This window comes from Geospiza fortis, unplaced genomic scaffold (genome assembly GCF_000277835.1).
Source record: "Geospiza fortis unplaced genomic scaffold, GeoFor_1.0 scaffold53, whole genome shotgun sequence".
NCBI lineage: Eukaryota > Metazoa > Chordata > Aves > Passeriformes > Thraupidae > Geospiza > Geospiza fortis.
In genome coordinates, this window is record NW_005054305.1 from 10,389,587 (window position 1) to 10,416,133 (window position 26,547).

Consider the following 26,547-nt stretch of genomic DNA (forward strand, 5'->3'; position numbering starts at 1 on the left):
AATGCAGGCAATTTTTTATTTCTATTTGTCTTGCATCTTGGACCCTGCTGTGGACATAAGGAGTAGCCTGGTTTTCTGTTTGTTTCTTTTACTTTACTGCTTTCCATCATTAATATAATGGAAAAAGAATGTCACTTGGTCTTGTCTCAGATTCACATCCTTAAGGGTTATACTTTATCAAGGTCTGCATACTGTGCTGTGTGATGCACTGAAATAAATTAAGACAGTTAAATGCTGAACAGTTCTCTACTTCCTTGAAAGGTTAAGACATTAAGACTCAAATAAAGACATATATGTTGCCATCTGATTATCAGTGATATAGTGCTTCTTACTCCATTGTAATAATTCTGAACATAAGCTTCTTTAAATCAGCATTGATAACCCAAGCAGTGGTCTGTCTTCATTAAAAAAGAATACTTTTAAAATAAAAAGGTTTTGATACTGCTTTTTCATAGTACATTTCATAGAATCACAGACTGAAAGAATGGTTGGGGTTGGGAGGGACGTTGAAGATCATCCAGTTACAATTCCCTGCCATGGGCAGGGACAGCTTCCACTAGATCAGGTTGCTAAAAGCCCCATCCAGTCTGGCCTTGAATACTTTAGGGATGGGGCATTGGGCAACCTCTTCCAGTGTCTCACCACCCTTACAATGAATAATTTCTTCCTTATAACTAATTTAAACATCCCCTCTTTCAGTTTGAAGCCATAACCTTCAGCCTCCTTCAGGTACTGGAAGACCACAATAAGATCTCCTTGGAGCCTTCTCTTCCCCAGGCTGAACAACCTCAGCTCTCTCAGTCTGACTTCACAGGAGAGGTTTCATAATCCTCTAACTGCAAAATCTCTAAGAAAATTGGTTATGTCTAAGGTCTTCTACACAAACAAGAGAGCTATGAAATTGTAGGGTCTTTTTGTGGAGTGGATGAAGTGGTGGGTTTTTTTTAATTTGGTTTTACTCTTCTAGTGAAATAAGAGACTTTAAGATAAACTTGATTTATTAGACAAAGTAGTTACTTTGCTAGATGGCAGTATCATTCCCACACTCCCCATTTCTGCTTCTTTTCCCTTTTTTGTCAGGTGCTGTAACTCTCAATTTTTAACTCTTTATCATCTCTTTACATATCAATTAAATGCTTTTTGGGAACATGGATAGGCAGGTTTTGTATATTTGTAAAGCACCAGCAGAAGACTGTAGTTGACTGAATGCAATCACAACCAAAGAAATGACATTCACATCTGTTCTTTCAGGTTCATTGACATCAATTTACCTAAGACATTTTGCAATGCAGAACTCGATACTGCTTTTTCCTATATCTTTCTGGAATAACTGTATATAAGAGTCACAACCTGGACTCACATAAAAATGTGAATTTCTACCAAAACAATACCAGAACACCAAAATAGAAAAACCCTTTAAATCAGGAACTACCTCTGACTGTGTCTGTATGGCATTTGCTGACAATAGGCCTCCAGTGAGGGTGTCTGAAGTGGAATTACATAATGCATATATATATAAAATGGAATGTGTCATTGCTGCAGTGTTAAGCTATATTTGGAAGCCACTACAACAAAGCACTTTCTCCCATTTTTTTCTTCTATATTTCACAATCAGAGAAAAGTGTCTTTGATATATGAATCATTTTATTAGACCTTCTTTTTACTTTAATAACTGCTAATTTGCACACCTAACATCAATTGCTGGTGCAATTAATTGTGGATGCAAATCAGAATGTTTAGCTGTCTAATCACCTGATTATGCCTATAAATCAGTGACAGTAATTATGTGTGTAAATGTTAATTTCAGCCTGCAATTAATTTGGCCAAAATTGAAAGGACAGAAAAAAATCACCCTAGGCTGAAATTTGGTCCCCAGTGTGTAAAAACAGAAAGTATCTTCCTCCTCTACGTCTTGTGTTTAAATTGCAGAGAGCTAAGTAGACAAAGAGCAATGATTCCCCAGTCCCCAATAACTCACTGCCAGCGTTTCACAATAAAGTGCAATGGGAGAGGAAATATTTCCATACGGGTTCATTAATCACAACATATTTGTCATGCACAACCACTCTGCAGAGCAGGTAAAGAACCCTAGGGGTCCTCACCTGCCACAGTCTGTAATTTTTGTAATAGGAAAAGTATTTTTTGTACAAATGCTGTAGAACTGAAGTTGCAGATGGCTCCACTGGCAGAGCTAGATCCTCCTGGCACAACTTTCAGCAGCCACGGCTCCTTTAGGAATTTATAGCAAAGGTTAGCGATATCTTAAAAGAATGGTGTTGAGATGCTGTCTGGTCCCACTATGTGCAATATTCCAAGGTGTGCCCTTGGGAGGACATGTTAGACAGGACAAACCAACCCCACCCAAACAATAAACTGCAGAAGGAAATAAAAGCCTTACCTGTCCCTGTTGTGCTGCAGGACTTTAATGAGAGGTCTAGGAACAATTAAATGGATCGTGACTGAGAACCAGTGGGTCCAATGGACCCCATTAACAGAACTGTGCAGCAAAAGATGCCTTTCCAGCTCAGTGGCTTTCAGATCTGGGCAGCAGGCCATTCCACTTTACCTAACCTCAAAGACACCAGAGAGGCCCAGTTATCCCATCACACTCTGACCCATCTAGACCTGCTCAGTGTTTTGCATCAAAGTTACAGTTGGTGTCTTGTTTACTGTACCTCTGTGGTCTCAATCTCTGAGCAGCTCATTGCTGCTTCACTCCCACACGGGACTTTGATAAAATTCAAAGCCACCTGGTGTGATTTTAATTTAAATGTGAGTTTAATGTGTTTTCCTTTTATATTGCTGTGATGTGCATTGTCAAGAGAAATGCTGCAGGCTCAGATCTGTCCTCTCAGCTGTTTCTCTGTGCTACTCCCTGGTTTTGTCTGGTGAATATTCCTGAATAAAAACTGCTGCTCTGCATAGAGTGTGCATTGGGTACAAGGGTGCATTGGGTCATTCTTCAAGGGGGCAACCAAGTCTTGGACTCTTTGCCAGTCAGAAGCCAAAAGTCTTCTCATCAGCATAAGACACCTCCAGAGTTACAGCTGAGCAGAGATTAAAGGTTGCATGCAACCTTTGTAAAAGATTTCACAATTCACCATGATCCACCAGTTAGGAAAAGTGTTTTAAGACAAGAACTTGTGGAAAGAAGAAATACTGAAATACTTTATATTAACTAATTAAAGCAATTCATATTGAAAGTGGTTAAAATTTACTAAACTTTTTCTAATTATAAAATAGGATCTCACTTAAAAAAATTCTGTGAAAACACATTAAAAATATCATAAGAAATGATGTCAGGAACAGGATATGAAAGATACCTCAAGAAAAAGAGAAACAAAGATCCACACCAGTTAGTAGCCCCCCAGGCTACTACTGTAGGACACAAGGCACCCTGATGCAAGACAATGCCTTAATCTTCAAAATTTTTCATTAAGTGAGACTGGGGATTTTTTTTCAGCCAGCCTTAATTAGTTCGGAACTAAAATTGCAGGAACAATGTGGGAGCTTTCCTGACACAGAATATCTGAGATCAGATCAGAATAACAGAGTGGATCAAAGGCCACCCAGAGTGATCACTGTGCTGTGACTCAGGTGTGTCATGGGAGGCTGCTGCACGCTCTGCAAGGGTCACCACAGGCATCACAGCATCTGGGTGCTAGCCTTCAGAAGACCTCCCTTGCTTCCTAAAACCACTCATTGCTCCTGCACCCACCAAAATCTGCTTAGTGAGCTGGTTGCCAAGTGTTTTTCCTGCTGGTTGCACAGGGCACAAGTGCTGAGGGGCTTTGCCTCTTGCTCCCTTTATCTGCTGGTTACTACGGGGAGCAGCAGCAGCCTGTTGGGTTCCTGGCTCCTGCTGCTCCTTACAGCTGCATGGGAGCTACCGTAGTGAGTCATTTCTGATCTCCAAGGGAACCCACAGCCACATCTCCACGCCTTCTAAAATAGGAACTCACAGCTATATCTTCTCTCCGACTAAAATAATCAAACTATGAGGAAAAAAAAAGTGATACATTTGGCAGTGTCTGAAATACTCAGTAGGTCAGATGGGGGGAAAAGCAGGACAATAAGCTCAGCCACAGCAGAGCTACAAAGTCCACCTCAGAGTTGCAGGGCAGGTGGTCCTCCAAGTCCTAATACAGCCATGCAGAAGGAGGTTAGTTCTTTGCAGGTTCTCATTAAAGAGTCCATTTTGTTCCTCTCATTATTTGCAAAACCTCTGAGGAAGGCCATATAATCAAGATATCACCTGTATATTTCAAATTAGAAAACTGGATCCTTGAAAGAAATACTATTCAACAAATAAGACAACACTAAGCCTTTTTAATGGCCTTATAAAGGCTAGTCTTGTCTTCAGTTTAGTTTACTCTTATCACGTCAACTATTATAAATTGGAATACAATGATCTTTTTAAATAAACATTCATTATTTTGAAGTACATTGAACAAAACATTGTTTGCAAGCAGAAGTAGAACACGTAAAATATCATTCTGTGCTTCTATAATCACTCTCTTTCATTTCCAGGTATTTTCACACGATGTACTTGGGTATCCGGAGTCGACAGAGTGGAGAGAATGACAGATGGCGGTTTTATTGGAAAATGGTGTATGAGTATGCAGATGTGAGTATGCTGCATTTGCTAGCCACCTTTCTGGAAAGTGCGCCACAGCTGGTCCTGCAACTCTGTATTGTTGTACAGACCCGTACACTCCAGGCTCTCCAAGGTAGGGGTTCATTTAATCTATTTATTTTTTATAATTTTTGGAAGATGTAATTTCCACACATACATATTTATCCTTCGTTCAGACTGCTGTGTGCCTTGTAGTCCTGGCATAAGAGCAGATCTTGCCTGCTAGCTGCTATTTAGCTGTTAACAATAACTCTGTCAAGAAAGACTGTGTTATTAGAGGTTTTTTTAGCCTTTCTTAATGGCCCTGGGTTGTGGGTAGGATTTAAAATGTTTTGCTTTCTGCATGTCCTTGTAGTAGAAGAGCTCTTCTGATTATCCACTGGGCCAATGTGAAAATTGCATCAATCAAACTATTACTCTTCTCCCTATGCTTTTTTCTGTGAATGTTCAAAACCCTGCAAACTGCAGTAATGAGGTTCATATGGCATTATGCAAAGCAGGAGACAGCACAGGAGATAACAGCAATTCTGTGAAGATAATGCCAATGTTTATGCTCATCAGCTCTCGGCCGTGCTTACCTGAAATAATACGAATCATCTCTCCAGCAGTACTCATTCCTTCACACTCTGGGTTTCCTTCTAAGGTTGATGCTTTCAGCAAGTGTGGTTACCTCTCTAAAGTGGTAAATGCATGTATATGTCCTGCTATATGGCTTTGTCAGTCAGTGCTACAGATATTGGAATATCTCACTTGCTTTTTTCATGCTGCTTTTGGCTACCTGACAGCTGTCCTTTTGTATTGTGCCATTGTTTTGACTTATGGCTGCACCTGGACAGAGTTTTTTAGCAAGGGAATGAAGTGAATGAGAACTTGGAATCCAGAAGGTGACAAAAATGCCATGAGGCAGTGAGGAGTGAAGGGAGGAAGGGAGAATGAGAGGGACAGAGGGAGGAAGGAAATGCAGAATTTTGTCATTTGCTTTTAAGGAACAGCTCATGTGCTTACCACTGTACAAGAAGAAAAAGTGACAGCTCCTTGCTCCAAGAAAATGTTGGGTCTGGTTAGCTTATTATGAGTAACATGCAGTGAGTCTGATTGGCTAAAAAATGATTGGGCACAATGTGGGTAACTGTGTGAAGATCTTGATCCTGGGCAGTTTCCTGTGGATAAATCAGAGGCTTTACTTTTACAGAGCTCTGAACTGTCATGTAATAAAGAGCTGTACTTCTTCCTGTGTTTTTTGTTTCATTAGATGTAAAACTCTGCCACCTTAATGGGAAAAGAAAACCAAAGTTTCTATTTTAATTAGTTGGTTCTCTGTACAAGGAAGTTTGCCTATGCGCTTCCTACTGCAATTTCTCAAAATGATGAGGCCCCACTCACTCAGACTGTTATCATTGTGAAGGTATTATCACTTCAAGATTTGTCTCCCCAGAAAAAGTGAGTCCAGAGAAAGGCTTAGGAGAAGAACATAGGCAGAGTACTGTATGGTCAGCTGTAATTTAGCTATCTTCATAAACTATTAATACAGAATGCCTCTTGTCCTCATTTTAGTGCAATAACAGATCTCTCTCTGAGAAATGAGCCTGGTGAGTAGACACTAAGCCTGTGATACACTCTGCAAGTGGTTGTTAATTAGAGAAGACCTGAAATGCCTCAATTTAAAAGGCAAAAATGGTTCCTGCACCCTGCAATCAGCTCTGTGAAACCTATGTATCAGAAACCAGAAAGTAATAAAACTATAATTATGGATTTCAGTTGAGAAGGTTGATGGTATTTACTTATGCTCTCTTCGCCCATATTTTTCCAGCTTCCACAGAGAAAATGATCAATTTTCAAAAACTAAGAAAATTAAACAAGATGCTAGATTTTCAGATTTTCTTAAACAGTAGTACCATTATTCTCTCATGATAAAAGCTAATATGTTTTAGCATCTTGCCAGCTGTGAAAATCCTTTCTCTGTTTTCTATCCTTTCTTAAAGAAATGGTAAGGCTAATGCATTGCGCCATAGGGTGGTGGATTAGCTGTGAGGCTGCATAAGAAGAGCATAATTTTTCTCAGTGGTATCATGCTACAAATGGGTGTTTTAAAAAGCCCAGCCATAAGGTATTTTCTTCAGCTAGCTGTCCACTTGCTGAGCCTGTTAGAGAGATTTCCAGCATGGATCAATAAACAGGGTGTTTGACTGATTTTCTTTGTTTGGGGAGTGCTACTGGTTTTTTATTGTTTTTATAGTTCTTTTAGTTCTCTGTCCCACAGGACAAAGTTATTATGAAAATTGTTAAGTGACATTGCTGGTCCGTGTTCTTAAGAGTTTATGACTTGCACAAAGTACAAATTTGGCACGGGAAATGAATGAACTGTAAACAGAGTACTTCTAATATTAATCCATTAATTACAGCAAGAAAAACTTTTAAGTATTTTTATTTATGAAATCCTATACTTTCAGTTCCAAATGCAACAAAATAGCATTATTCCCAACAGGAGAATGCTATCAGCGTTCCTGAAGATTCCAAGTTTTGTAATGAGTGTTGGCTTGCTTCAGACTGCTTCTTATTGCAGTAACTAAGCCCTCCTAATCAAGGGAAGAAATATGTTCAGACTTGTACATGGATCTTCATGGGGATCATGAACAATAGTGTGCAATATCTGCAAAACCTTCCCCCTCAATCTCCCATGCACTGCAGTACAGAGCACTTCAAAAGCCCTGAGGATACACCACAGGGATCCTTTAGCACTTGCCTGGGCTCCCCAAGCATGAATTTTAAAACTGCAGTGTAAGCTTCTAGCAAGGATTGTGTACCCTGTATCATGACCCTGCAGCACAGCAAGGCTTGTGTGGGAGGCCATTGACAGTCCTTATGGAATGGCATCTCTCTTCTGCATCCTCATCCAGGGATATCCCAGTAATAGTAACACAATAGCCAAATTATCATCTAAAACCCTGATTCTTCCTTAAGATTTCATCAAAATTGGCACATTTAGAGTCAATGTTCATTCTTATTCTGCCTACAACCAGCAGCCAGCTCTCACCTGAGTGGAAGCAGTGAAATTGCTTGTGTGGGAAGCCGATGATTTCTAGGTGCAAAGTTCTCAAGAAAACGAACAACTTCAGTTTGACAGTAGGCTAAACTGGAGCTGTGCTAATACCCCTATTACCTCCACCTTTTCCACTCTGGTGATTCCTTTGAGTTTGAAGAAATATATACTCTCTAGAAGACTGACTGATGTGCCTTGAAATAGGTAATTCCTTCCTCTTTTCCTCACAGGAATCTGTCCCTCCTGCCTTTGCTCTGAGTACAGCCAAGCTTCCCGGGACAGGGGTATATCAACAAGGGGTAATGCCAGCCCTGGGGAGGCAAGGGAGGACACGGCATCAGGATAAGGAAGGAAGGTCAGGTCTGTCCCTTTATGTGGCACCTCATCTTGAAGTCCTGCCCAGAGACTAGCAGCCATCGCTTGGCACTCTTCTTTTACTTATTTCGGTTTTCCCACTATGCCATTTGATTTTAGAATGGCTTCTTATCTTAAAATGAGTAAACTCCAGCAAGCAAAAAATCCTGCTGACCATCTGATTGGAAAGAGACTCCCATCATACAGTTATCATACAGATACTACTTTCCTATTCAGGTATGGTGTTTTAACCACACCTAGATGAGCAGATAGACAAGATTACTCCCTGGATTTACCACAGATTTCATTATTTATACTGTATTAATTAACACATTGCTTAAATTATAGATTAGCTTCTCATTCCTGTTTACCGAATTGACAATTTTTTCTTCATCAACCCCTGGGAGGTTTGTTCTGGCTTCTCCATACAGTGCTATTAATCAAAGTCTCCATCAAAGTTTAATCAAAATCTAATCAAAGTTTATGTCATATAAAGCTGCATTTCTTAATGGGGACTGACAGTAGTGCCAGAAGCAAAACGAAAAGTTCAGACCAGTTTATAAATTCATCAAGTTTCATTGAAGCCACCATACACCACAGAGCTACTGGATTCTGCTGAAAATGCATTTCCAGGAAATATCCCTGGCCAAACATTTTCCCATTTTCTACCAACTCTGTTGGAAACCCTACACTGTTTTTATGCTGACACCGCAGCCACTATACAATGTTTACAGTGCCACCAAGCACCACTCTCCAGTGCTTCCACTCCAAACAAATTGCTGCTCCTGCCTGAGCTGAAGAAGAATCTCAGAGACTTGATAGCAGTTTATGACATGGCTGATAGGTTCTAACTTTATCTGGCAGAAGCAAATTATGTTGTTCACTAGTTATTTATAAAAATTCTCTGGCAAAGCTCAATGTTGTGCACCAGGAATTCAGACTTTTCATATCAGCACAGTAAACTGAAAATCATTTAAGTCTACAAGTTTTTTGTGAACAACGTTATGCTTTTGCACAGCTTTTCTTTTTGTTACCACACAGCAATTTTGGATTGGTCTATAAAATGCTGCCTACATTTGCAGTGCCCTATAAATAGATAACTAAATAAAATTCATAATTCTGATGCAATATTTTATACAATTCAATGTATATTTGTATGGAAATCAGGTGCAGCACTTGAGTTCTGGGCAAGTTGCCATTACTTTTCTCTGTGTTGTCAAGGTTCTGTGCCACAGCAGTCCAGCATCCAAACTTTCCACAGAGAAACTAAACCAGAGCAACCTATACTTACAGATTCTGCTTGATACTTGGCAAAACAGATTTCCAGTGACAAGGATCAACAGGTGTGATATACTATGAAGTAAGTCATTTCTGGAAATGACTTTTAAACTGATCCGCAGGTCCTTTTGCAAATTTTAAAAATGTTATCCTGTGCTCATTAGGATAGAGGCATCATATTAGCATACCCTTGTTTCTGATAGTCCAGGAGAGGACTTCCTGAAGGCAATCATGTCAAATAATCCATTTCATAACTTGATTACAATCTTAAAGCTAGTTATACCCTTAGTATCTAATATACCAGTTGAAAGTTTAATTCTCTGATTGATATAGACCTGCTGATGCCTGTCCTGACTTTTTAATTTTATCAGCAGTCTGCACATATTTATTGTAGTGCCATACCAGTTTTTACACTTGTTCCCTAAGGAAAAGGGGTTTGTATCATTATATAGCCCATTTCTGCCCTTCAGTCCTGCTTTTAAGAACTCCTGATCCATTGCAGTATTTCAGTCAGTATAAAAGAATAGCCAACATCTCAAAGATAATTATGTTTTCTTAAATGTTATAAAAACAAAGCAGTCAATGCAAATAAAAATAAATTAAAATAATTATGATTTTAAACAAATATTTTTAAAAATTGAGAGCTTCCACCACAGGGAAAAGCAGTCAGACTTCAGCCAATATTTTTCATTACCTACCAGCCACCAGTCATCCTTCCAGACAAGGAATTGCACTGCTTTTGCCTGCCCAGTGGGATTGTTGAAAGTGACAAATGGAATTGGGGAATAAGAAATACTTTGATGGAAAACTGAAATAATTCCTCCTGCTGTACATTCTTTCATCTCATGAGAGGTTCTGAATTTTCTTCATATACTTTTTCTTCCTCAGTCCCAGTCTGAATTCATCTTTGGTGTATACAGATGACCAAGACTGCACTGGAGACTCCACATGACATTTATCCAGAGCTCCCATATTTCTCATGGCAATATCTCACTAGGTGTGATCTAGGATTGTAATTCCCTGTTCACTCAGGTATTGGACTAGTTAATTCTAGTTATTTCGTGGTCCTTTAAAACACACAGGTTCTTCTAGTGTCATATCGCTCTGATGAGACTTCAATTACATTATAAAAATGTATTAGTGACTAAATACATGTAATGAAATTTCATCTCTTTTCTACTTTTCCAGCCTGCAAAGTGCCCCTGATTGTTGCACATATCACTCTCCTTTCCTACATTGACAATATCTCCCAAACACCCGCTAGTGTGTTATGTTTTAAACAAAGGTCATTAAGAGAAGTGTTCAGACAAGATTGATTCCAAGTGTAATCAGTTTTGAAAAAGTAAGAGTAACTCTACTCCACCTCAAGGGTTCCTTATTAGCATTTCAACATAATCTTCGGTATCTTTCTTTAGTTAGTTCCTTTACCTGCCTTATTTTTCCTCTACTATTTCCTAACCTCTCAAGCATCACTAGCACTTTCCCATTAGCATTGCAGTCACCATTCTGCCTTTTGATAGATTAGATCTGCCACATTTTACTTGTTGAGAAAGGGGTTATAAAAGAAAGCTATTGAGCTATTCTAGACTCTAGGTCTCATATGATCTACTTCATTTTTAATGTATCCATTCTTTTTCGTACACTTCCATGTTTCAAGGCCAGGTTGGACAGGGCTGTGAGGAATCTGATGTTCCTGAAAATCATCCCTGCCCATGGCAGAGATTTGGAACTAGATGACCTCTAAGGTCCCTTCCAACCCAAGCCATCCTATGGTTCTAGATTTACCTTTGTTTCCAGTTAGTTATTGCTTTAAAACCTGCTCTAAAGCTTTGTGCTGTATTGAAGCCTACATTGTAGCCCTGCTTCAGCCAGGTACTTGTGAAATGCCTCCTTTTCAGTCTTGTAGCACCACCTCTGAGTGGGGATAGTTAAGATGATGCTCACCAACAGCAGGATTTCATACATTGGCTTATTTTGAATCCTGAGACAGAGAGGTTTTGGTTGCATTCGGTGAAAACAAGGAACTTCCAGTGTTGCTTCCATCTACAGTAATACAAATTTCCTTTCTATTCTTATTTTCTATCAGCTGGCTCTGTCTTTGAGCTCTTATTTCAAGAGCTCTTATGGAAAATTGTCCTATATAGCACAACCTTTATTGCTCATCATTCTTTTTTTAATTTCAATCAAAGAACCATTTCTGAGGTAGGTTTTGAGGCTTTTTTTTTTCTGAAAGTTTTTGGGTTTCAGTGTTCAAAAGCTCCAGAAATCCTTCTGTGCTTTGCCTCAAAGAATATCCGTCTCCCCCACAGAGAAGTGGGGAACAGAATAATTAACTTATGCTGCCTTCACTCATTTCTCTAAAATTCTGTTAGACTTACTAACAGATCTATTTTTGTTTATCCCTCCATTGTATATAAATTAAACCAACATTTATGGGATTCAGTGCTATTTTGCTACAATTAGATGTCCTGTAACAACCTCTATACTTTCCATAACTAAGTTTAGAAAGAATCCTCTCTGCTTTCTCTCAGAAAAGCTGTCAGTTGTCACACCCTGGAATATCTGGGCTGCCTTCAGCAGCACTTGTTCTCCAGCCTATATCTGACAAATCAGAGGCTGCCATAATGAGACAATTCTGTGCAGAATTTCTCCCTGTAATAATGGTTTGAACAGCTCAATCCATATCCAAATTTAACTCTGGAATTCTACAGCAGACTCTAACAACTACCCACAATCTTTCCCCAAAGTGATTTTGTATGCAAACAGAATCTGTTTTCTCAGGGAACCCTTTCTGAAACATCCTGCTGTCATTCCATTCACACACACTGCTTTTGCCATTATTTCCATCTTTTCTGATTACCAGCTCTCTTCCAGCATCCATGTCCAGGGAGTGATTATGAGGCCATGGGTGTTTCTGTAACCCTATAATGCTTCATGTCCTGTGTTTATTTTCTGTGTTTCCTGATGTCCTGTCCATTCATCTATCTAAAAGTATGATGCATCAATGCAACTTGTAAAAGCAAGAGGCAATATACACAGGTATTGTCTTCTTAACAAACCCATTTTACAGGACTTCAACCCCTGAAAGTCAATCAGAGATGACTAATGAATATTTTTATTTTATCTGGTTAACTGCAGTAAAATAACCCTAATTCCTCTTGCAGCATTAGTAATGAGGGGAACTGAATGAAACATTTTTTCATAATAATATGTTCTGGTGACTCTGTTTTTTACTGAGTTTATGCTGATATCTTTATCCTTGTTTATTAACTATTAAGTGGTCATAAAAAGACCAAAGGGTCACACAGCACTATGTAGACATATAAATGTGAGTGTGCATTATGATGCAAAAAATATCATTTTGGGAAGCTTGGCCACTCATTAAACATTTTCTTCTACTCATTACATCATAGGAAAATGAATAAACTATTCAGGTCATTCTGAGTAAATAGCAATAAGGCTTCATAGCGTACCAACATAACATCTTCATATGCAATTTTAATAGAAAAAAAGTCATTAAAAACAGTATTAAGAAGATTTAATACACATTTTACTGCTACTCTTTTTGTCCTCCTTCTTCTCACATGAGCTATCCTAGCTACATTTGCAGATAGAGGTGTCTCTAGCTAAGCTTCAAAAACCTGTTGGAAGGTATCAATAAATCAGCTGGTTACCAAAGATAGTAGGTAGGTGCTTCCTTCACTAAATTTTGAAAAAATCATGACGTATATTTGGATATTCAAACACAACTTTAGGTATATATTTTGTCATACCTTAGAGGTATTATGCCAGTCTGAAAGAAAATAATTATAAGCGGTTTTATAAACTTACATTTGCATAGGAATATAATTTAAAGATTGGTTTCTCAAGACTTTTTGATGCAGTTTGTTCAAGTACCAAGCTGAAAATCTCACCTCTGGGTGGTATTTCCAGCTCACACCACTTAAGTGTCTTGTCACAGAATGAAAGGATAGGTCTGAGGGTCCTCAATCAGTCATCTGGTCCAAACCCTTCTGGAAGCACAACTATGTAAAAAAATCAATCAGGTTCCTCAGAGCCATGTTTGTTTGAGTTTTGTGCACTTCTGTGGTTGCTGAGCCCACAGCCTCTCTGGGTGAACTGTAGCAGTGCTCACCACCCTGGAAAAAAATCTCTTTTTTTACAGCAAATCAGATTTCCCCTTGCTGCAATTTTGACTCATTGTGTGCCTCTGAGTTTGAGAGATTTGTATAATTCTCTTTTTAGGCAGGAGAAAATGGCAATTTGATCTCTCCTCTTGGTTCACAGTCCTCTCTACCAGTCCTCCCTCAGACTACACAAACCCAGCTGAGGCGCCGTAGCCCCTAACATTGTGGCTATGAGTGGACAAGGGAAGGCTTACAGATGTTATATACCTGGACTCCTGCAAAGCATTTGACATGATTCCCCACAACATCCCTCTCTCTAAATTGGAAAAAGATGGAGTTGATGAGTAGACTGCTAGATGGACGAGGCAGTGGTTGGACAGTCACATCAAGAGGGAAGGGGTCAGTGGCTCAGAATCCTGATGGACATTGGTGGTGAGTGGTGTTCCTCAGGAGTCCATTTTTGGACTAGTGTTATTTAATATCTTCATTGAGGACATAGACAAAGGGATTGAGTGCACCCTCAGCAAATTTGCAGATGACACTGAGCTGAGTGGTGCAGCTAACACACCGGAAGGGCAGGACCCGCCCAGAGGGACCTGGACAAGCTCGCAAAGTGAGGCCATGAGAAGTTCATGAGGTGAATAAGACCAGGTGCTGGTGCTGCACCTGGCTCAGGTGGGGTGATACTGGGGTGTTGATACCCCCAGTATCGACGTGGGCTGGAGGATGAACAGAACCAGAGCAACCCTGATAAGAAGGACTTGGTGGTGCTGGTGGGTGTGAGGCTGGACATGATCTGGCAATGTGCACTCACTGCCCAGAAAACCAACCATATCCCATGCTGAGTCAAAAACAGCGTGGCCAGAAGGGCAAGGGAGGGAATTCTGCCCCTCTGCTCTGGTGAGACCCCATCTGGAGTGCTGCACCCAGCTCTGGGGTCCAGAGCACAGGAAGGACACGGACCTGTTGGAGTGAGTCCAAAGGAGCCCATCAAGTTGATCAGAAAGATAGAGAACCTCTCCTACAAGGAAAGTATAAGAGAATTAGGATTGTTCAGCATGGAAATAGGGTGACCTAGTTGTGGCCTTTCAGTACCCAAAGGAGGCCTACAAGGCAGATGGAGACAGACCATTTACAAGAGTATGGACTGACTTTCTATGATCCTGTTATTTCAGTGACCCTTCACTGGCCTTACTCCAATTTGTGAAAGTATTTCCAGTACTGTTGGCCCAAAGTGAACAGGCAAGAGTTTTCCTTTGCCTTTGAAAGTCTTTTTGTCACTCCTCTCAGCCTTCTGAGGTCCCTCTGAGGGCAGCCCTGCTCTCCTGCGGATCAGCTGCTCCCCTCTGATGGATCCAGGCTTTAAGGGCTTTATGAGCCTGGAGGTATTATGAAAAGAAATTCTTTACTGCTGCAGGGAATGGCAAAAAAAACCCAACAAAAATTATTTTCACATTATCTACAGGTTTTTAAATTTAATAGTGCCTTCACAGAGCTGTTAATGTATACACAGTGGTAAAGACAGCCTGAGACACAAAGTAGTGCATTTAGTTTCTGCAAGCGTGATACATTGCCTACACACTGAATTTTATTTGTTGGGGAATGTCAGAAAGTTGGTGGCATATCCTTCTGCTCCTTTTTGTTGTGCTATAAGTGAACTTGCTAAGGAAAAAATTTCCAATTTCATTTTTGGGTTCCTGTGTTTTTTATGACTGGTACTTTTGCTTGGGGAAGGGAAAAAAAAGTGATGCATGCTTGGCACAGAAAAAGCTTTCCTGTGTCTAATATAGCAGTGAGAAATTTTAGTCGTGATTGTGTCTTACCCGAAGATTGCACAATACCTCAAAGATAAGAATTAATGTGAATTCTTCATCATGCAGTGACCTTTAAATCTTCAGTCACAGAGCCAAAGTGCATGTCCAGCTTCATGCCAAAACCACAGATCTGAAATTTTCTGTCATTTTCAATGCTAGTGCATGAGTGCATGTTAGTTTGTTAGTCTGCAGGATTGCAGGATTACTTTTTTTTTTGACAAAACTAACCAGAAAAGTAATCTTTCCTGATGAGAGTGATTTCAGCTGTAAGTTGCATGTCAAAGTGGGAATGCAGGTTTTAAAATGTGCCTCACATGACATCCAAGTTTAGTGGTATACAGAATATACTACAAATGATGAGATTTGTATGGGATTTCATACCTGTAACTAGTTTTATACATATTAGTATTTTCAGCTGTGTATTAGATGGGTATCAGGCTGCAAATATAAAAACCCCATTGCATTTTTGTTTTGTGCTCAGAGTTTTGCCAGTATCAGTGAATAACCAGTGTTACAATGAGACTCAAACAAAAGGTCCAGTCAGGTACAGGAGGTTCACCCCTGTGGGCACCTCCACTGAACTCAGTGGAACTGTTTTAATGAATAAAATCTACTTGCTGGGCTGGGATTTATAGGAGCACTGTTTTAGAAAAAGGTATTAAGTAGCTGTCTTTTATCTTAAGCATGACATTCTACCTAACCTAATGGGGATAAAAACCTATTAAGTGTATTTTATTAGTTTTTGGTTTCCTAACTAAATTATAATGAAAATGAATTTAAAATATTTTCCTTTTTCCATTGGGTGTTATTTCTCACAGTATATCAGTTAATAAAGTGATAAACTGTGTTCTGTTCTCTGTATATAATGAATACAGTTTAAAAACAAATTGTTAATAGCTTTTCTGTTACTGCTGAAGAGAGAATTTCTAGTTTTAGTTTTGAGTGGAGCTTTTAGCATATCATTTATGCATGGGTGGCCAGTGTGCTCTTGGGAGTTAAATAGCCTGGGCAGGAAGAATCTCGTGGTATGAGGTTACTCAATTACTATTGATGCCAGGCCCTTATAGCTAATAGACACTGCCTCTGTATGTTCTTCCCCACCCTCTGGACATTTCAAGATGCAGAGGAATTCTTCCATATTCATAATTGAGTCAAAAGTGTGAATTGAATCGTCCCTCAGTGTGACAGCCACAAGTAGTGCTCCCTGTCATCCTCCAGCAGCCCTCCAGGACTGTCACAGAGTTTTGCAGGAGCTCTGACAGCTGCAGCCTCCCTGGAGCTCCTACCCAGTGAAACCAGGAAGACCCAGGAGCCCCGTGGCAGGGTCAGAGAGCAGCCCAGGGACTGATTGGGAGCATCCTGCAGGTGCTGGGCCCTGGGACCATGGGGCTTTCAGGGCTCACGTGTAGCAGAGATCAGCAGCAGCAAACCCTTTCTGCCAGCTGCCGTATCGCTCTGAGCAAGGCTGCTGCCGTGTCCCTGGCTGTGGGGACAACAGAGTGACTCACAAAAAACCTCCCAAATCGCTGCAGTTTTCAGTCTGCAAAGTGAAATAAACTAACTCCCATCTCATGCTTTATGCTGTACTAAAATCTGCATTTGCTCAGGGGCTGCTTCGTGAGCTGTGCTGTCGTCCCCATCACAGGGGCAGTGAATGACAGGGTGTACCCCTCCTTCAGCCATCTGCTGCCACCCCAGCATCAAAGCCCTCTGAAAGCTTATGCAACTTCAGGCTGTTTTCAGGTTTTAATGAGTGCCCTTGGTGCTCTCATAGTCTCCTCCTGCTCTCTGGATAAATGTATTGAGTGATTCATTATCACCAGAAAGGTGGATGAATAGATTAGATAGATAGATAGATAGATAGATATATAGATAGATAGATAGATAGATAGATAGATAGATAGATAGATGATAGACTGAAAAGAGCTGTTCGAGCACCATCTAGCTAAGCTGGATCTTTGCCAGGTCTCCTGTGTCATAAAAAGGCATTCAGAGCTCATTTTGAGCTCCTAGGTTAGTCACTCTTGGTAATGAAACTAAATAAGTAAGATGCCCCAAAGCCATAAAAAAATTGAGCTCTGGTGATCTGCATGATCCTGACCCTAAGTGACATGGTAGCATTTACTCTCTGTATATTCATAGCAGCTTGTCATCCTTAAATATAGCTCAAAACATAACTGCTTTCCTCAGCAACTGGGCTCTGTGCTGGTTTGGCTCAGCAGAAGGCAGAAAATGTGCAAGTGGAGTCCAAGACAGCAGTAAACTGAAAATGGCTCCTCATGCCTTTTCTTCAGACCCACTGTAGTCCCAGCAGATCTCTCTCACGCCATGAGACCAGGACTCTCATCTAGAGGTTTTCGATGATTTATTTTCACCTGCAAGCACAGTAGACACTAAAATCATTTGCAGTAAAAAGAAATTCTGCTAGGGGATGAATATTTTATTTCTTTTTTCGTGGCATTTCCTTTAAAAAGTGTGATTTTACTTTCCACCCCTGTGGAGTCCGTTTTGTTATAAAGAGCGCAGAAATGCCTGAAAGTATCTTGAATGGTGATTCAGGAGGAAAGAAATGGGGTTACAATCATTCGCTTGAAAATAAATCCTAAGGTGTTCTCTGTTTTTGAGGGGTTTTCTTTCACTTCCTTCATAATTAGTGTAGCAGCAAAATCGGGGAAACAAGCTGGGAAATTTGCATGGTGTAGGCATACACCTGGCTGACTCATTGCCACACCTGCTCTGGGGTGGTTCACTTTCAGCCACTTCAATGCCATTCCTTGAGAGGCAGAGCCATGCAAACAAGGGCAGAAACAGGTCTTTGGCTTTGCAGCAGCAGCACATCCTGTGGAAGCAGCCTTTGGAGCCAGATGGGTTTTCTGAGAAGAGCATAATGCATTGCAATTGAATTGATAATTTAAACTAACACATGTTTAGATCAGAGAGGCTCACAACATAGTCACTTACAATACACAGCTGATTGCTTCATGACAGAAGCAGCTAAATGCTGTAATGGGGAAGGTGGTATCAGCACTTCACTTCTAAATTTTGATTCTCAATTACTTGAAGCAGCTGTAAGGATTAACTTTTATCTGGGGCTTGAACAAGGACATGGGCCAAGACCCAGAGCAATCTAAAAAGCAGTAGGAGTTTATTTCTTTATATAAGGGGGCAGCAAAATCTGCTCCCCCAAGGGCAGGGTCCTGTGTTGGTTTCTGAAACTGAGATACAATTGAGGCAAAGAGAATGGACAGAGCTTTGAAAAAAGCTCTTCTGAAAAGATCAGCTGGATGAAATGTACAGAGCTGCAAATGATCTCTAGAAAGGCACATTAGCTATACTTCACCTAACACGAAAGCTGAAGGACCACTGAGTTGAACAGTAGCAAAGTGTGTTGCAGAAGTGTTATCTTTAAAACATTTGCCTGTATAAGGTATCCCTTTGTTGTCAGGCATCACTGAGGCCAAGCACAACCGGTAAAGGTGACCAAGGATTGAAGAACATTATTATTATTGTTATTATGAGTACTGTTATTATTATTATTATTCAGCATTCTAACAGCAAATGCTCACAATCCAGCCATTGTGTCTTTCAGAGTTCTGCTTTCTGAGAAAGAAAAAGCATTTTTATTCATGGCAGGCTATTCCTGAACTGTTTATCGTAGAGTTTTTTATACCATTCAGTGAAGCGCCTTGCTCTAGTTGTTATCAGCAAATGAAGTAGCAAGTCCATCACAACTGACTTGTGTTATGTTTGTTACTGCACTTGGGGAACTCTTATGCATCAAGGGCTTTTTTCTTCTCTTACTCAAGATTTCATCAATAGCAGTCATCAAGACCAAGTATTTCAGATTATATATTCAGAAGTATTTAAACTGGGTCTGCAGAACAAATTAGGAAGATCAGACACTTTAAGAATATCTTCTGCTTTGACAGTATCTGTACATACTGTGAATCAATTTCCAGATTTGATCCTAAGTAGAGCATTCTTTATGCATTCTTGAAGAAGAGACAGAGAGCTGCATATACAAAAGTTAAAAGTAAGATTGAAAGGTATTATAGAAGATGGTTACACAAATATCTGAACATGAGTAATTTGTAGAACAAAGTCTCCAGCTAAGAAAGGATTCCAGTTAGAGACTTTCACACATTTTCCTACATATGAGCTGTACCTGCTATTAAGTAAAATAGTCCCTGCTGGGAAGGCTATAGAAAGATGGTTCTCAGATACCAAATTTCTGGTTCCAAGAACTATATATTACAATTTGACAAGTCTGTAAAGAGAGAAGATAAATGTGAGATCTTCGGAAATCTGGAATGTAATGAAGAGAACACCAGGCTTTTAGATCGGATCTTTGGGGTGATATTTTGGTTTCTTCTTATAACACATCAATAACCTGTTACTTTGAAAAAAGCTTTAAAAATTGTGTGTCTAAATTTAGGAAAAGGGATCCATAGTTAAGCACATAAATATGTAATCTGCTTTCTAAATGGATAAGTATGTGTAAACAAAATTTTTAAAGAAAAATTTGCAATTATGTGTTTGTAAATACATTGAGGCTACAGAGGAGTTTTCTAAATACTTGTTGATCCAAATGACATCTTAACCCACTAAAGAACTGAAATCATAGATCATTGAAAATCATTAAAATATTTGAGTCTTTTTATGTTATCATGTGAAATCATTAATATCTTGTATCCTTGTAAAAGTAATAATCCAGTCATATGATATTTTACAACTTGAAGGGCTTTCATTACTCCCTTAATAAGCACTATAAAATCATTACCAAATTTTGAATATATATTTCTTTAAATAAATAGGTTTGTCTGGAGTACAACTAGGTTTTCTTTAATTTTTTGCTCTTTTATTGATGTATCTTCTACCTATCAGACTACGAACTCACAAGTCTACATTTTTGTTGCCTGATAAGATGGCCAAAAGGAACAATCTTTTCCCCTAAGGATAGTATAATTAGTTAACTAACGTTTAGTTTTTGATTGCTTCCCCCATAAGGACACAAAAACACACATGCTATTTCATTAGCACCTCACCAATGAGTGCTAAAATGTTTATTAGTTCTTGACAGTGACTATTTGATGCTGGTTCCAGTTAAGCACTACTGACTAAATATTCATTCCCTGGCTTATTAATCCATGGTGACAAGTCCTATTTCCTCCTTTTTGTCCTCCCCTCTATTCCCCTACCCAAACACACTTTTTCCTCACTGTTGTTTGCAAAAGACAATGACAATGTTTTAATGACAATGTCATAAATTTTGAAGAAAAGGGAGGCAACGCTTTTAACCAGTATTTCTGTTGTCAAAACCAGATGCTTTATCTTCTGAGTGTCTTTAAATGCAATCATTTAAATATGTTCAGCCCTCTAAAACCATTACCAAGGTTGTAATGGTACAACTCACATGGTGTTTTTATTATGGCCTCTCCCAATAGTTAATGTCAGATGTCAGATGATAAGGAATATATTTGGATCACAAAACTCACTCTCCTGCTAGGAAACACTAAGAAACTACACAATGCAAAAACACTAAGAAGCTATACTATGCAAACAATACTATCCCACAAAATGCAAAACAATAACCAACAAAAATTAGCATTTTGCCATTAACTATGTCCAAAGTGAGGCAAGAATAGACAAACTGTGCAGAGTAGCTCCTGTATTTATGGGTGGAGGGACTTAGGACAGAAATTTGAGATTTCTGTGCAAGCTGGCACTGAATTTGCATTTTTCCGCAGCAGGGGCATGAGAAATGTGCCCTCTTCTCCTCACCCAGGACTGAGAATTCATGCTGCGTGTAAATATCCTAAAAGCTACATATGTTTGGCAGGAGTCTGCATCTCTGCTAACATTTCCTTGAAACAACTGCAAGAAAAAAGAAGTTTAAAAGAAAAAAGCAGTAGCTACGTGCATGATCATAAATTGCTCTAGCCTGCTTGTTTCTATGTCCCAGTAAGCTTCAGGGTTTCACCAGAGAATGCAAATTGAAACTGACTGCAACAGTTGGCTCTAGATTTTGTTGTCAGGGAGCAGTATTCATTTTCCTCAGTGCCTGATTTCTCTTGCCTTTCTGCTTAAGAGAAAAAGAACAAAAGGAGATAAGGAGGCAGATTGGGAGAGCATGGCTTAGCAATTAAAATATGCTAAAATTATACCTTCTTCCTGCTATGAAGTGCCATAACCCCAGGATATGAAAAACTGGATTTAAAATAGCAGAAATGTGCTGTTGTGAGGGGGGGAGAAAGAGGCAACAGATAAAGTTACTGGCCAGCAGAGTGCAAGCATGCAACTGAGCTGCCAAACCTGAATTTATATTTTAATTCTCCCCCTACAAAAGCTTTGCTCAAAGCCATTGTGAGGCACCGTAGACCTGAGTCCTTCTGCAGCACTGCTGAAGAAAAGCACAAGGCCCATATCTTTTCCATATCACTTCCAGCCAAGATTCCATCTTGGAACTGTCCCAAAACCTGCTCCCTGGGCAGTACCCAGGCCTCACAGCAGCCTTGCAGAAGCATGGCCTTGACCCCTGCTGAGCACTGCCCACAGGGATCCCATCCACACCTCCCACCCCAGTGTAAATCCTGTTTTAAGACCTGCAGGAATCATGGGCAGCCTGGTGTACCCCGTGTCAGTGCCAATAGTCCCGTGAGCCTCAACGGGCACACCAAGCCCAGCTGTGACCTTTAAGCCAGCCAGCTTCACATCTCCCAGGGACAGGCTGCTCCCTCACCACACTGGAGCTGTTTGTAACAATCCTGGCCCCCTTTCATGGGTGTTGGACAGAGGAGAGGGAGGACATGAGGGAATTCTGCTAAGATTTCACACTAGAAGTTCAGTTTCATCTTCAGTTCTTGATAGACACTGACTTGCTCTGGTTTTGGCTCAGGTTCAGGTTCATTTCAGCTCAGTGATTTTCACTTCTGCTTCTCAGACATCATCCACTGTCACAGGGTTACTGTTGTTGCCTTTGCCCAACCTGGAAATGGAACTCAAGATAATTTTAGTGAGGAGGTAATATAAAAGGGGATCTTTATTTGAAGGCCTTCACAGGCAATCATGGAAAGATGTCCACAAAAGCTGCCCCCCCCCACCCAGGGGTGAGGACATTTTTATAGGCTTTAGGTAATTACATAATCGATAAAAAGCACCAATTAGGAGGACAAGTGGTGATGCAATTCTCCCTCAGGTCAGCCCCTTCTCTGGAGCCCCCTATTCAGCACTAGCTGGGCTTTGTCCATGAGAATGTATCTCCAAGAGTTGTTCTCAGCCTTGGTTCCCAGGAAGAACCAAGATAGCACCTTGTACCCCCCAGGGCTTGGATCTCTGGAATTTGGTTTGCCTTTCTGCCTAGGAAAAGGCCATGGAAAAGTACTGAGCAAACTAACTACTAATACAATAGGTGACAAAGTTACAAACATATTTGTGAAGAATACAGAGAACATATAAAAGAACAAAAGGCAAAACCTAAATGGCATCACTGTGAGCTATTATTTTAGAGGATTCTTATGGAATATGCCAATGCTCCCAAATAACCATTGATCATCTGGCTCAGGCTCTTCCTCTGGCTTGTACATTAAATGAGCTGACATTAGTTTCAGCTCATTTTGTTTTCTGCCAGAATTCAAGCTATCTCAAATGATCTCATTTTAGGAATGTTCTTCTTTCTGGTCTCTGTTTGGATGGGGGCTTCATATTCCTTCGGTCTCAGTGATCCACTGTTCCTAGAGATACTCATCTGAATATCCAATTCTTGTCATCAGGGTTTTGTGCAAGAACATGCACAGTTAGGTCAACAAGAGAGAAAAAGTGTCTTAAACTAGGTATTCCTCAGCCAGTTGAAGAGGAAAATTTTGCCTGAAATTAATATTATGCCAAATGGAGCCATGTCAACAGTCTGAGCATGCTTCTTAGATTCTTATGTAAAGAAATTACTGGATGCTGCTCAAAAACTGGCAAGGTGTCTTCGTAATTTTTTTTCTCATTCGGAACATGAAGTGTCAGCAATGTCCTGCTTACACTATACTGATACAATTTATGGCCCAATACTCTACCATCAACTGCCATGGGAGCTGCCTGAACAATGGTTCTCTATTATGTGTGGAACATTTCACACCATGAAAGTGTCCCCAAACACTTAACAGAGTTACATAAAACAGTCTCAGTAAATAATAGCACGGAATAAATAAATTTAAAAGATTTAGGCAAAGGAAAGCAGAAATAATTCAAACACTTAGTCAGACATGCAGCACAGAGCGAGCCAGTAAATGATGCCTTGTATTTCTTTTGAAAATACTTAAAACAATTGTTTTGCTTTTTCCATTTGCTCTCTAAAATACCGACACTGCCTCTCAAGAAAGCTAAAGAGAATTAGTGTCATAAACCAGCAGCCTGGAGTCTAACAGAGGCAGCCACACAGAGTGTTTAGCTTTCTTTTCAAGAAACCATCCAATCCTGGTGTAACAAGCTACTTAAACCAGTCCATGTGATTAGAGTTATTCAGCCATGGAAAATTGGGCATGTATTTAAATACCTTGCTGAATTGTGAAGATGATACTGAAGAAACTGCATGTTAAGGGTGGAATTAATCTTGCTGAACTACAGTTCTGTTTAAAAGTTAGATGTTCTGTTTAAGCTACTTTTATAACCAGTTGAGAGAGGCACCTGAAGGACATTCTTTCTTTCGTTAGGGGCATCTAATGTAGATGGGATGATTTACCCTATAGATAATCTCACATCTCTCATTGGATTAGATATTAGATACCTGGAGCTCAGGTAATCAGTATCTCACTTAAACATGGCTAAAATTTAGGGAGATGGATGCACATTTACTTCTTCTATGTCTTTCACTGCAAGACAGATGCTTGAAAAATTTGTGGAGAGACATTTCTCATTTCTGTGCACATACCAGGCATTTGCATTGCTGTGAGATCTAAGAAATTTTGAATTCCTTCACCACAGAAGTTTTCTTGCATTTTCACATAGGAATAAACTAAAAGTTTGTTGAGTATGAAAAAAAGATGCTGCATTTAAAAAAATACAGTTGAACCCATGGCAGTTGTGTGTCACACCTGCAGCAATAAGAAACACTGCAAATGTTTGTGAATTAATACTGCTACAGTGAATTATAATATCTATTGTGGCCTAAAAAATGACAGTGCTGCTCTCTGGGGAAGGAACAGCTTGTTCCACCTGCTACAAGATCAGCCTTTCAGCCTTGTACAGAAAATGCTCCAATATGATACCTTGGGATTATCCTCATGTAACTGGTTTGCCTAATTCAAACTGGCAGACACAATCTGAATTCAGTGAATCAGAAGATACATGGGATTTCATCAGTGAAATCATTTGAGTAGATTAACTCAGGCACTACCAGCCTCTGTCAGCTTCTTCAGAGAACTCTTGGGGCAAAGGAGGTGAAGGCAGAGGCCAAACAAAATTGCTTGATTGCAAGTGCCTGTAACATCACACTGTATCGGAGGCATCCATGAGGTAGCTGGTTTTCTAGGGATAAAATATGAAATGTCTGGCCCATCCTTAGAGCCTGTGTTAACAGGTTCTCACAAGTATACATGTCATTTGCAGTACAACTTACAATTCATTTTATAAGAGTTATAAATGCCTCTTTTCTACTCTAGACATAACTTCACTGTCTCAAAATCTTAACAATTGAATAACAAAATGCAAACATTATACTTTGTCAGCATAAACAAAACAGCAATTATGTTAAAGGTCCTACAGGCATTGCTCATTTGTATTAATAATTCCTGCTTTTCAATCAAGCTGTACAAGACGCCAAGTTAATTATTTTAAATACTTTTCAGTCTTGGCACTTTATTTGGACTTCAAATGGGAAAGCGAGGAGAGAAACAAAGAGCAGAGAAATGGAAAATCCTTCACCATCAAATAATTGAGGCATATGACAGAAGAGGATTTAGAAGGAAAAGCCCTAAGGAGATTTTGGGAGGTCTCACTAGGTTGTTCAATGGTGAACCATCCAAAAATGAAATGCCTGAGAAGCTGGAGGCTGAACAGCTTAAGATAGACTGTGCACACAGAAGCATTGCAATGTTAACTGCTGGAAGAGGCATAAATTATGTATTTCTGATGTGTCTCTGTAGGCCTTGTAACCTTCTTTCGACCCTTAGGGTGCTCATTATTTGCAGGAGCAATTAACAGACAGTATCTTGCAGCTAGCATGATTTCTTACCTTTAGAGTGATTTCAAATCAAATAAAAAGGAGGCTAATAGTGCCAAAGAGGCCTGAGCTGTGAAGTTGCTTCTGAATTATATTGGATAGAAATAATCAGTGAATTGAAGGTATATGGTGCCAGGAAGGCTGGATTATGTCTGGCTGGTTTTGCTTGCTGAATCTTTTATGTTTTGGATAGATATTGTTGTTCCTGTGAGAGATTATGCAAGTGACACAAATAGTGGAAAATGCCTTCATTAATTCTGAAAGGCCTAACTTCCCTTACTTCAGCAACTTCAAGCTGATTAATCAAAAGATCTGTTTTTTAACTAGCCAGAATAAATTACAGACAACAGAGGTAAAAAAGCACAATTAAGACTGGTCTTAGAAAAAGAAGTTCTAGTGACCAACAATCTGCTTAACTCCATAAACCCAGCAGAAATTTTTCAAAATTTAAGATACACGAGTAGCTTAGGAAAAAATAAAGATCAAATGCAAACTACACTATTTTATCTCAAATTCTGAGATAAAAATTGTACAAAACTAATTATTTCAAGTCTTCAAAAATCTAAATTAAATGTTTCTTATCTGAAAGAGCAGATTGTTGAATACAAATCAGTCCTGTATTATGATTTCTCTAGAGCTGTCCTATTGCAATATGGAAATCCATGACAATGTTTAATATACAGAGCCTGGCACAGTTCTATGTGATGTGATGCACCATCATTTTCTTTAGCTGTAGCGTACTTTGTTTTCAGTTCCTTCCTAATGCATAAAAATAATTCCAAAGGCTACCAGCTTATACGTACTGAGGTGCATTATAAAAGCCACATAAGTTAAAAATAATTACTAAATTTCTGGTTTAAAAAAATAAAACATTTTCAAAATATATACCAAAATGTTTATTATTGCCATATCCCATTAGCCCACACAAGCCACTGTTGTCTAAGAGCACTGTTTTATTGTTTCATCATGAGTTTATGCTGAGTCTGGAAATGGGATTTGTATATCTTCCTACACCATACAGACCTGCTGATTTCACTGAGGATGCAGGTGGAGTCAGGGATCTAGATTCCACTACAAGATTGAATTTTTAATTT

The 26,547-nt window shown here is 39.5% G+C and overlaps 1 protein-coding gene across 1 annotated transcript in view; it reads left to right on the top strand.

The window, feature by feature from the left end:
- The first annotated feature begins 4,534 nt into the window (after nucleotides 1–4,534).
- XKR4 (XK related 4) overlaps nucleotides 4,535–26,547 on the top strand; it is a 79,510-nt gene continuing 57,497 nt past the window's right edge. Inside the window, exon 1 of the mRNA XM_014312034.2 lies at nucleotides 4,535–4,730. Coding sequence (XP_014167509.1) covers nucleotides 4,544–4,730 — 187 coding nt within the window. The 5' untranslated portion in view covers nucleotides 4,535–4,543. The remainder of the gene's footprint in view (nucleotides 4,731–26,547) is intronic.